The 12,002-nt window shown below is 48.6% G+C and overlaps 1 protein-coding gene across 1 annotated transcript in view; it reads right to left on the minus strand.

Moving 5' to 3' along the window:
• The window catches only part of NOTCH3 (notch receptor 3), a 126,761-nt gene that overhangs the window by 73,169 nt on the left and 41,590 nt on the right, over positions 1-12,002 (minus strand). Inside the window, exon 2 of the mRNA XM_063931637.1 lies at positions 4,933-5,014. Coding sequence (XP_063787707.1) covers positions 4,933-5,014 — 82 coding nt within the window. The remainder of the gene's footprint in view (positions 1-4,932; positions 5,015-12,002) is intronic.

Consider the following 12,002-nt stretch of genomic DNA (forward strand, 5'->3'; position numbering starts at 1 on the left):
CGTGCTGTTGCAACACTTCCTGAGTGTGTGCTACGCTGATCAGCAACTGCTCTCTGGACCTCGCCTTTATGAGGAGATCGTCCAAGTATGGGATAACTGTGACACCCTGCTTTCGAAGGAGCACCATCATTTCCGCCATTACCTTGGTAAATATTCTCGGTGCCGTGGAGAGACCAAACGGCAACGTCTGGAATTGGTAATGACAGTCCTGTACCACAAATCTGAGGTACTCCTGATGAGGTGGATAAAAGGGGACATGCAGGTAAGCATCCTTTATGTCCAGAGACACCATAAAATCCCCCTCTTCCAGGCTTGCAATGACCGCTCTGAGCGATTCCATCTTGAACTTGAACCTTTTCAGGTAAATGTTCAGGGATTTTAAATTCAATATGGGTCTGACCGAACCGTCCGGTTTCGGAACCACAAACATTGTGGTAACCCCTTCCCTGTTGAGGGAGGGGAACCTGTACCACCACCTGCTGGAGACATAATTTGTGAATTGCCGCTAACACTACTTCCCTTTCTATGGGGGAAGCAGGCAGGGCTGATTTTAGGTAACGGTGAGGGGGCATCACTTCGAATTCCAGCTCGTATCCCTGAGACACAATCTGTATAGCCCAGGGATCCACCTGTGAGCGAACCCACTGGTGGTTGAATTTTCGGAGATGCGCCCCCACCGCTCCCGGCTCCACTTGTGGAGCCCCAGCGTCATGCGGTGGATTTAGTGGAAGCCGGGGAGGACTTCTGTTTCTGGGAACTAGCTGTATGGTGCAGCTTCTTTCCTCTACCCCTGCCCCTGGCAAGAAAGGACGCACCTCTGACTTTCTTGCCTTTTTGTGATCGAAAGGACTGCATTTGGTAATACGGTGCTTTCTTAGGCTGCGAGGGAATATACGGCAAAAAAATTGACTTCCCAGCTGTAGCTGTGGAAACTAGGTCCGAGAGACCGTCCCCAAACAATTCCTCACCCTTGTAGGGTAAAACCTCCATGTGCTTTTTAGAGTCGGCATCGCCTGTCCATTGCCGAGTCCACAGGACCCTTCTGGCAGAAATCGACATTGCGTTTATTCTAGAGCCCAGTAGGCAAATGTCCCTCTGGGCATCCCTCATATATAGGACAGCGTCTTTTATATGCCCCAGGGTCAGTAAAATAGTATCCTTGTCCAAGGTATCCAGTTCCTCAGACAGTGCATCTGTCCATGCTGCTACAGCACTACACATCCAGGCCGACGCAATTGCCGGCCGCAGTATGGTACCTGAATGTGTATAAACAGACTTCAGGATACCTTCCTGCTTCCTATCCGCAGGATCCTTTAGGGAGGCCGTATCCTGTGACGGCAGGGCCACCTTCTTAGATAAGCGTGTCAGAGCTTTGTCTACCCTAGGGGAGGATTCCCAGCGCATCCTGTCCGTTGGCGGGAAGGGGTACGCCATAAGTAACCTTTTGGAAATCAGCACTTTCCTATCAGGAGAATCCCAAGCTTTTTCACATAACTCATTTAACTCATGTGAAGGGGGAAAAGTCACCTCTTGCTTTTTCTCCCCAAACATATAAACCCTCTTGTCAGGGACAGGGTTTACCTGATATGTGCAATACATCCTTCATAGCTACAATCATGTAGCGGATGGCTTTAGCCATTTTAGGCTGCAATTTTGCATCATCGCCACTGGAGTCAGAATCCGTGTCGATATCTGTGTCAACAATATGGGATAGTGGGCGCTTCTGAGACCCTGACGGCCTCTGTGCTGTAGGATCAGGCATGGGCTGAGACCCCGACTGTCCCAAGGCTTCAGCTTTATCCAACCTTTTATGCAAGGAGTTTACATTATCATTTAACACCTTCCACACATCCATCCAATCAGGTGTCGGCGGGGACACCTCATTCATCTGCACCTGCTCTGCCTCCACATAGCCCTCCTCGTCAAACATGTCAACACAAGCGTACCGACACACCACACACACAGGGAATGCTCTATATGAGGACAGGACCCCCACAAGGCCTTTTGGAGAGACAGAGAGAGAGAGTATGCCAGCACACACCCCAGCGCTATATGACCCAGGAATCACACAGTAACTTAGTGTTTACCCAGTAGCTGCTGTATATATGATTATTGCGCTAAATTTATGTGCCCCCCCCCCCTCTCTTTTTACCCTCTTTCTACCGTGAGTCTGCAGGGGAGAGCCTGGGGAGCTTCCTCTCAGCGGAGCTGTGGAGAGAAAATGGCGCTGGTGAGTGCTGAGGAAGAAGCCCCGCCCCCTCAGCGGCGGGCTTCCGTCCTGCGATTTGGTGTAAAAAATGGCGGGGGCTCATGCATATATACAGTGCCCAGCTGTATATATGCTGCTTTTGCCAGGAGGTGCTCAATTGCTGCCCAGGGCGCCCCCCCCCCCCTGCGCCCTGCACCCTACAGTGACCGGAGTGTGTGGTTTAGTGTGGGCGCAATGGCGCACAGCTGCAGTGCTGTGCGCTACCTCATGTGAAGACAGGAGTCTTCTGCCGCCGATTTTGACGTCTTCTTGCTTCATCCGCCGGCTTCTGTCTTCTGGCTCTGCGAGGGGGACGGCGGCGCGGCTCCGGGAACGGACGACCAAGGTTAAGTTCCTGTGTTCGAACCCTCTGGAGCTAATGGTGTCCAGTAGCCTAAGAAGCGCAACCTAGCCGCAGTTAGTAGGTTTGCTTCTCTCCCCTCAGTCCCACGTAGCAGAGAGTCTGTTGCCAGCAGAAGCTCTCTGAAAATAAAAAAACCTAACAAATACTTTCTTAATAGCAAGCTCAGGAGAGCTCACTAAAATGCACCCAGCTCCTTCCGGGCACAGATTCTAACTGGGGTCTGGAGGAGGGGCATAGAGGGAGGAGCCAGTGCACACCAGTAGTACTAATTCTTTCTTAGAGTGCCCAGTCTCCTGCGGAGCCCGTCTATTCCCCATGGTCCTTACGGAGTCCCCAGCATCCACTAGGACGTTAAAGAAATATAACTTATTATATGTTCAAGTGCCCTTATTGTGCAAGCCCTGTAGTATCCGGATTCTTGTTTCTTTGGAAAGGTGGAATAATGCCAAAAGGTGGATTAATCAAGAATGAATTAATGAAGAATTACAAAATATTTCTTGTTGGAGGTAAGAAAAAACACAAAAATACATATTTTGAGTTCACTTTCTAATTAATTTTGGCCATATGTGTAGACCGCCTTTGCAGGATGAGGAAATATGAGCCAACTACAGACATGAGAAATATAAAGCCTTCTGTGCAAACAAGGGGATCAATTCAGTTAGCTCATGTTAAGTCGGCGAAGGCCCGTTCTCGCCGATTTAACAGGTTGAATTGTCGGAAGAGCGGGCATTCTCCGACTTAACTCCCCGCCGTGATTCTGATTCCCGACAGAATCAGCCTTGCGGCTGCACTTTTGTCGGATTTCCTCTCTCATCCCTCGGCGGTGGGAGAAAAATTCCCGAGAATTGGAGTCACTTGGCGCTGTATTGAATAGTGCCGGGAGCTAACTCCCGGCGCTATTCAACTGTCGCTGAATAGAATTGACCCCAAGGTATACTCGCAATCTGTGTGGGTCCTGCATAAATAATCACAGATATTGGGGGGTAATTCAATTCTGAGGGGACATTTTGTGCTGTTCCGGTATGGCAGGTCGATTCTGCTGACATAACTAGTTCGGACCCCACAGAGATGCACAAGCACACTTGCGATATCCGCAATATCGCTTTGAAATGAATCTGCTCCATTAATACTGGAATGTGACCAGCAGCGAGGGGGTTAATGTGTAGGCCAGTCCCTGTCACAGAGGTGTGGTAAGTACACTGATTTACATATAGATAAACAGCCAAATCTAGCACCATTAACAAGAACAGACACAGAATGCATACATGTAGATAAACAATGGGAAGGACATCATTATTTATTTAGCTCTTCCTATAACAACACTATTACACTACGCCTCAAGTACCACCAACAGGTCATGTTTTCTGGATTTCTGTAATCATGCACAGGTGAATTAATCTAGTTTGCTGGCTCTATAATTATCCAACATGCTACAACAGACAGAAATCCTCCAAACATGTCCTGTTGGGAAAACTTGAGGGTTGAGGTTGAGAACCCTCGCATTAGGCAATGTCCAAGAGAGAGTATAAAATAAAGTGGATATAAAGCAATAAGGTACCGCTACCAAATCATAAAAGTGCCTGATTCTGAGTCTCGTGCAGCCAGGAATGCCTGACGCAGCACGGGGCAATGCTATTCTACTGCGCATCCATATAACTCGCATCGCGCGCACGTCACGATTATCTGCACACAGGCGCATTACTGATTAAAGCGCACAGTCTCTGAAATTTCTTAGAAATGTATTGGGGGATCCTGGCCGGTGGTGTGGGAGGATGGCACACGGAGATGCTGCGCGTTATGGGAATGGCATCGCGCTGAAAGTGGTTGCATACAAAGACCCCTCATCGCTCACATAGGAGACAATACTAAGTGGGAATCAATTGTTTTGTACCTCCTTCAGCCACAGAAATCAGAACTATAGGGTTATCCAGATAGCATTGCGACCGCAATATCCCTGTATGCGACGCCATCGTGCACATGCAGGTCCTGTTCTGTGTGGTGCGAATGCCTCTACCTGACTGACAGCAGCGGCGACAATGGTCCACTGCGGGGTGTTGCGGGGGAAATGGGGTGGTTTTGGTTGACGGCATTTTCAGGGCGGCTGCGTGACGCCAGACTAAAAAAATGCCAGTGGGCGCCTGCCTTCGCAGTCGGACTATTACCCTTATTCAGACCAGTTATATTAAAGGGTCTCATCGACTTCCCCCTTAAGCAGGGCATTTATAGACAGGAAACATCACAGCATATAGGTGCCCATGTTCCCTCCGGAGATAGATGGCAAACTGTGTGTACATATCAACATTGCTCTAACGCTACTTACAGGCAGGTAGCGTCTCCATTCGAATACATTGTACATTTTGCTCCATTCTGACACGGTCTGGAGGAATCCAGGCATTGGAACCCTGTAAATGAGAAAACAAAAATATTGTATTATACAGTACTGCGACAATTATTACAGCCAAATTCCATATACACACACTTTTATTTGGAAAGCTAGGGGGTTCCCTGGAAACGGTATATGGGAGCCTCGTACCTAAAATATACCCTCACTGGTTTAGCAAATGGGCAGCACCTCAATGAAAACCCCACATTATCTAAGGCGGGCAGATACTGGTTATGTATTGGGAAAATGAGAGTATCAACATTTCTCTATGGGGTTCTGCACCATTGTTTCACCCGGTCAAACACCTTGCTATAAAGGTGATTACAGCATTAAAGTCTAGCAGTGATCTACAGACACTGGAGGGAGTCATACTGGTTCAGCCCTTAAAGTGCATGACTAGTACAAACACGTGCTCACCACTGATTGAAACATACTGTATATATTGTCTATAGTGATTACGCTGTATGTACAGACTATTTACCAGCCCATTAAAAATAAGAATTTACTTACCGATAATTCTATTTCTCGGAGTCCGTAGTGGATGCTGGGGTTCCTGAAAGGACCATGGGGAATAGCGGCTCCGCAGGAGACAGGGCACAAAAAAGTAAAGCTTTACTAGGTCAGGTGGTGTGCACTGGCTCCTCCCCCTATGACCCTCCTCCAGACTCCAGTTAGGTACTGTGCCCGGACGAGCATACACAATAAGGGAGGCATTTTGAATCCCGGGTAAGACTCATACCAGCCACACCAATCACACCGTACAACTTGTGATCTAAACCCAGTTAACAGTATGACAACAGAAAGGGCCTCTTAAAGATGGCTCCTTAACAATAACGCGAATTAGTTAACAATAACTATGTACAAGTATTGCAGATAATCCGCACTTGGGATGGGCGCCCAGCATCCACTACGGACTCCGAGAAATAGAATTATCGGTAAGTAAATTCTTATTTTCTCTATCGTCCTAAGTGGATGCTGGGGTTCCTGAAAGGACCATGGGGATTATACCAAAGCTCCCAAACGGGCGGGAGAGTGCGGATGACTCTGCAGCACCGAATGAGAGAACTCCAGGTCCTCCTTTGCCAGGGTATCAAATTTGTAAAATTTTACAAACGTGTTCTCCCCCGACCACGTAGCTGCTCGGCAGAGTTGTAATGCCGAGACCCCTCGGGCAGCCGCCCAAGATGAGCCCACCTTCCTTGTGGAGTGGGCTTTTACAGTTTTAGGCTGTGGCAGGCCTGCCACAGAATGTGCAAGTTGAATTGTGTTACAAATCCAACGAGCAATCGACTGCTTAGAAGCAGGTGCGCCCAACTTGTTGGGTGCATACAATATAAACAGCGAGTCAGATTTTCTGACTCCAGCCGTCCTTGCAATGTATATTTTTAAGGCTCTGACAACGTCCAACAACTTGGAGTCCTCCAAGTCGCTAGTGGCCGCAGGCACCACAATAGGTTGGTTCAGATGAAATGCTGATACCACTTTAGGGAGAAAATGCGGACGAGTCCGCAGTTCTGCCCTATCCGAATGGAAGATTAGATAAGGACTTTTATAAGATAAAGCCGCCAATTCAGATACTCTCCTGGCAGAGGCCAGGGCTAGTAACATAGTCACTTTCAATGTGAGATATTTCAAATCCACCTTTTTCAATGGTTCAAACCAATGGGATTTGAGGAAATCTAAAACTACATTTAGATCCCACGGTGCCACCGGAGGCACCACAGGAGGCTGTATATGCAGTACTCCCTTGACAAAAGTCTGGACCTCAGGGACAGAGGCCAATTCTTTTTGGAAGAATATTGACAGGGCCGAAATTTGAACCTTAATGGATCCCAATTTGAGACCCATAGATAATCCTGATTGCAGGAAATGTAGGAAACGACCCAGTTGGAATTCCTCCGTCGGAACCCTCCGATCCTCGCACCACGCTACATATTTTCGCCAAATGCGGTGATAATGTTTCACGGTGACTTCCTTCCGTGCCTTAATCAAGGTAGGAATGACTTCTTCTGGAATGCCTTTCCCTTTTAGGATCTGGCGTTCAACCGCCATGCCGTCAAACGCAGCCGCGGTAAGTCTTGAAAAAGACAGGGACCCTGCTGTAGCAGGTCCCTTCTCAGAGGTAGAGGCCACGGTTCGTCCGTGAGCATCTCTTGAAGTTCCGGATACCAAGTCCTTCTCGGCCAATCCGGAACCACTAGTATTGTTCTTACTCTTCTTTGCCGTATGATCTTCAATACCTTTGGTATGAGCGGCAGAGGAGGAAACACATACACTGACTGGTACACCCAAGGAGTTACCAGTGCGTCCACAGCTATTGCCTGTGGATCTCTTTACCTGGCGCAATATTTGTCCAGTTTCTTGTTGAGGCGAGACGCCATCATGTCTACAATTGGTCTTTCCCAACGGTCTATTAACATGTTGAAGACTTCTGGATGTAGACCCCACTCTCCCGGATGAAGATCGTGTCTGCTGAGGAAGTCTGCTTCCCAGTTGTCCACGCCCGGGATGAACACTGCTGACAGTGCTATCACGTGATTCTCCGCCCAGCGAAGAATCTTGGCAGCTTCTGCCATTGCACTCCTGCTTCTTGTGCCGCCCTGCCTGTTTACATGGGCGACCGCCGTGATGTTGTCCGACTGAATCAACACCGGCTTTCCTTGCAGGAGAAGTTCCGCCTGGCTTAGAGCATTGTAGATTGCTCTTAGTTCCAGAATGTTTATGTGAAGAGACTTTTCCAGACTCGTCCATACTCCCTGGAAGTTTCTTCCTTGTGTGACTGCTCCCCAGCCTCTCAGGCTGGCGTCCGTGGTCACCAGGATCCAATCCTGAATGCCGAATCTGCGGCCTTCTAATAGGTGAGCCTTCTGCAACCACCACAGAAGTGACACCCTTGTCTTTGGTGACAGGGTTATTCGCAGGTGCATCTGCAGATGCGACCCTGACCATTTGTCCAACAGATCCCTTTGGAATATTCTTGCATGGAATCTGCCGAATGGAATTGCTTCGTAAGAAGCCACCATTTTTCCCAGGACTCTTGTGCATTGATGTACTGACACTTTTCCTGGTTTTAGGAGGTTCCTGACCAGATCGGATAACTCCTTGGCTTTTTCCTCTGGAAGGAAAACCTTTTTCTGAACCGTGTCCAGAATCATTCCTAGGAACAGCAGACGAGTTGTCGGGATTAAATGGGATTTTGGAATATTCAGAATCCACCCGTGTTGTCTTAGCACCTCTTGAGATAGTGCTAAAGCTGTCTCCAGCTGTTCTCTGGACCTTGCCCTTATTAGGAGATCGTCCAAGTATGGGATAACTAATACGCCTTTTCTTCGAAGAAGAATCATCATCTCGGCCATTACCTTGGTAAAGACCCGAGGCGCCGTGGACAATCCGAACGGCAGCGTCTGAAACTGATAGTGACAGTTTTGAACAATGAACCTGAGGTACCCTTGGTGTGCGGGGTAAATCGGAACGTGTAGATACGCATCCTTGATGTCCAAGGATACCATAAAGTCCCCTTCTTCCAGGTTCGCTATCACTGCTCTGAGTGACTCCATCTTGAACTTGAACTTTTTTATGTAGAGGTTCAAGGACTTCAGATTTAGAATAGGCCTTACCGAGCCATCCGGCTTCGGTACCACAAATAGAGTGGAATAATACCCCTTTCCTTGTTGTAATAGGGGTACTTTGACTATCACCTGCTGAGCGTACAGCTTGTGAATGGCTTCCAACACCCTCTCCCTTTCGGAAGAGACGGTTGGTAAGGCAGACTTCAGGAAACGATGAGGAGGATCCGTCTCTAATTCCAACCTGTACCCCTGAGATATTATCTGCAGGATCCAGGGGTCTACCTGCGAGTGAGCCCACTGCGCGCTGTAATTTTTGAGACGGCCCCCCACTGTCCCCGAGTCCGCTTGAGAGGCCCCAGCGTCATGCTGAGGTTTTTGCAGGAGCCGGGGAGGGCTTCTGTTCCTGGGAAGGAGCTGCCTGTTGGTGTCTCTTCCCTCTTCCTCTGCCTCGTGGCAGGTACGACAAGCCCTTTGCTCTCTTATTTTTGTAGGAGCGAAAAGGCTGCGGTTGAAAGGTCGGTGCCTTTCTCTGTTGGGGAGTGACTTGAGGTAAAAAAGTGGATTTCCCGGCAGTAGCCGTGGCCACCAAGTCTGATAGACCAACTCCAAATAACTCCTCCCCTTTATACGGCAAAACCTCCATGTGACGTTTTGAATCCGCATCGCCTGTCCACTGTCGTGTCCATAAGGCTCTTCTGGCTGAAATGGACATAGCACTCACCCGAGATGCCAGTGTGCAAATATCCCTCTGTGCATCACGCATATAGATAAATGCATCCTTTATTTGTTCTAACGACAGTAAAACATTGTCCCTATCTAGGGTATCAATATTTTCAATCAGGGATTCTGACCAAACTACTCCAGCACTGCACATCCAGGCAGTTGCTATAGCTGGTCGTAGTATAACACCTGCATGTGTGTATATATTCTTTTGAATAACTTCCATCATTCTATCTGATGGATCCTTAAGTGCGGCCGTCTCAGGAGAGGGTAACGCCACTTGTTTGGATAAGCGTGTGAGCGCCTTGTCCACCTTAGGGGGTGTTTCCCAGCGCGCCCTAACCTCTGGCGGGAAAGGGTATAATGCCAATAACTTTTTTGAAATTATCAACTTTTTATCAGGAGCAACCCACGCTTCATCACACACGTCATTTAATTCTTCTGATTCAGGAAAAACTGTTTGTAGTTTTTTCACACCATACATAATACCCTGTTTTACGGTATCTGTAGTATCAGCTAAATGTAACGTCTCCTTCATTGCCAAAATCATATAACGTGTGGCCCTACTGGAAAATACGTTTGAATTTCTACCGTCGTCACTGGAATCAGTGCCCGTGTCTGGGTCTGTGTCGACCGACTGAGGCAAAGGGCGTTTTACAGCCCCTGACGGTGTTTGAGGCGCCTGGACAGGCATTAATTGATTGTCCGGCCGCCTCATGTCCTCAACTGACTGTTTAAGGGAAGATAAACCATCACGTAATTCCACAAATAAAGGCATCCATTCTGGTGTCGACCCCCTGGGGGGTGACATCTGCATATTTGGCAATTGCTCCGCCTCCACACCAATATCGTCCTCATACATGTCGACACCACGTACCGACACACACCGCAAACTCACAGGGAATGCTCTAATGAAGACAGGACCCACTAGCCCTTTTGGGGAGACAGAGGGAGAGTCTGCCAGCACACACCACAAAGCGCTATATATACAAGGGATATCCTTATATTAAGTGCTCCCTTATAGCTGCTTTAATATATATATATATATAGCCATTAATGTGCCCCCCCTCTCTGTTTTACCCTGTTTCTGTAGTGCAGTGCAGGGGAGAGACCTGGGAGCCGTTCTGACCAGCGGAGCTGTGACAGAAAATGGCGCCGTGTGCTGAGGAGATAGGCCCCGCCCCTTTTTCGGCGGGTTCTTCTCCCGCTATTTTTCCAGTCAGGCAGGGGTTAAATATCTCCATATAGCCCCTATGGGCTATATGTGAGGTATTTTTAGCCTTGTATAAGGTTTATATTTGCCTCTCAGAGCGCCCCCCCCCAGCGCTCTGCACCCTCAGTGACTGCCCAGTGAAGTGTGCTGAGAGGAAAATGGCGCACAGCTGCAGTGCTGTGCGCTACCTTATGAAGACTGAGGAGTCTTCAGCCGCCGGTTTCCGGACCTCTTCACGCTTCAGCATCTGCAAGGGGGTCGGCGGCGCGGCTCCGGGACCGGACTCCACGGCTGGGCCTGTGTTCGATCCCTCTGGAGCTAATGGTGTCCAGTAGCCAAGCAGCAAATCCACTCTGCATGCAGGTGAGTTTACTACTTTCCCCCTAAGTCCCACGTTGCAGTGATCCTGTTGCCAGCAGGACTCACTGTAAAGAAAAAAACCTAAACTAAACTTTCTCTAAGCAGCTCTTTAGGAGAGCCACCTAGATTGCACCCTTCTCGTTCGGGCACAAAATCTAACTGGAGTCTGGAGGAGGGTCATAGGGGGAGGAGCCAGTGCACACCACCTGACCTAGTAAAGCTTTACTTTTTTGTGCCCTGTCTCCTGCGGAGCCGCTATTCCCCATGGTCCTTTCAGGAACCCCAGCATCCACTTAGGACGATAGAGAAATAACGGAACAGTAATGTAGTGCTCACGCTAGGCTGTTTTAGAAGGGCGCCGCGCCCTGCCCGATTTTTTTAAGGGCAAAATCCGCCCTGCCCTTTCTGCGGCGCCCTGCTAAAACTGCCGCCCACTTCCTGCCCTCCCAGCGTGTAAAGATGCTGTGCGCATGCGCGCGGCATCCATTCACGCTGAGAGCGAGCATGGGGGAAGCCCAGCACCACGCCCCCAACAGTGACTCCGCCGGCCGCCCATGCCCCCTTTTTTTACGTCTGTGGGCTGAACCGCCCACTTTTATTACACGTAATGACCCGCCCCCTATTTTGTGTGGCCACGCACCCTTTCGTCACGCGCACACGCTTGTGCCCCTCTAGGTCCAGCGCCCTGCCCGGATTCTAGAGTGAACACTAGTAATGTCAGCGCTGGCGGCTGTGTGCGACCAAATGGAGCAACACTAATTGCTCTGTCGGGCGCCATTTAGTGGCTGACGGCGCGCAAAACACTTGAATTCCCCCCATAGAGGTGAGAAGCACTGTTCACCTTTTATTATATAGGATATACAACAGCCCTTTATTATAATGGAGAATATATATATATATATATATATATATATATATATATACATACATATACACATACAGGTTGAGTATCCCATATCCAAATATTCCGAAATACGGAATATTCCGAAATATGGACTTTTTTGAGTGAGATAGTGAAACCTTTGTTTTCTGATGGCTCAATGTACACAAACTTTGTTTAATACACAAAGTTATTAAAAATATTGTATAAAATCACCTTCAGGCTGTGTGTATAAGGTGTATATGAAACATAAATGAATTGTGTG

Source organism: Pseudophryne corroboree, chromosome 6, assembly GCF_028390025.1.
Source record: "Pseudophryne corroboree isolate aPseCor3 chromosome 6, aPseCor3.hap2, whole genome shotgun sequence".
NCBI classification, from domain to species: domain Eukaryota; kingdom Metazoa; phylum Chordata; class Amphibia; order Anura; family Myobatrachidae; genus Pseudophryne; species Pseudophryne corroboree.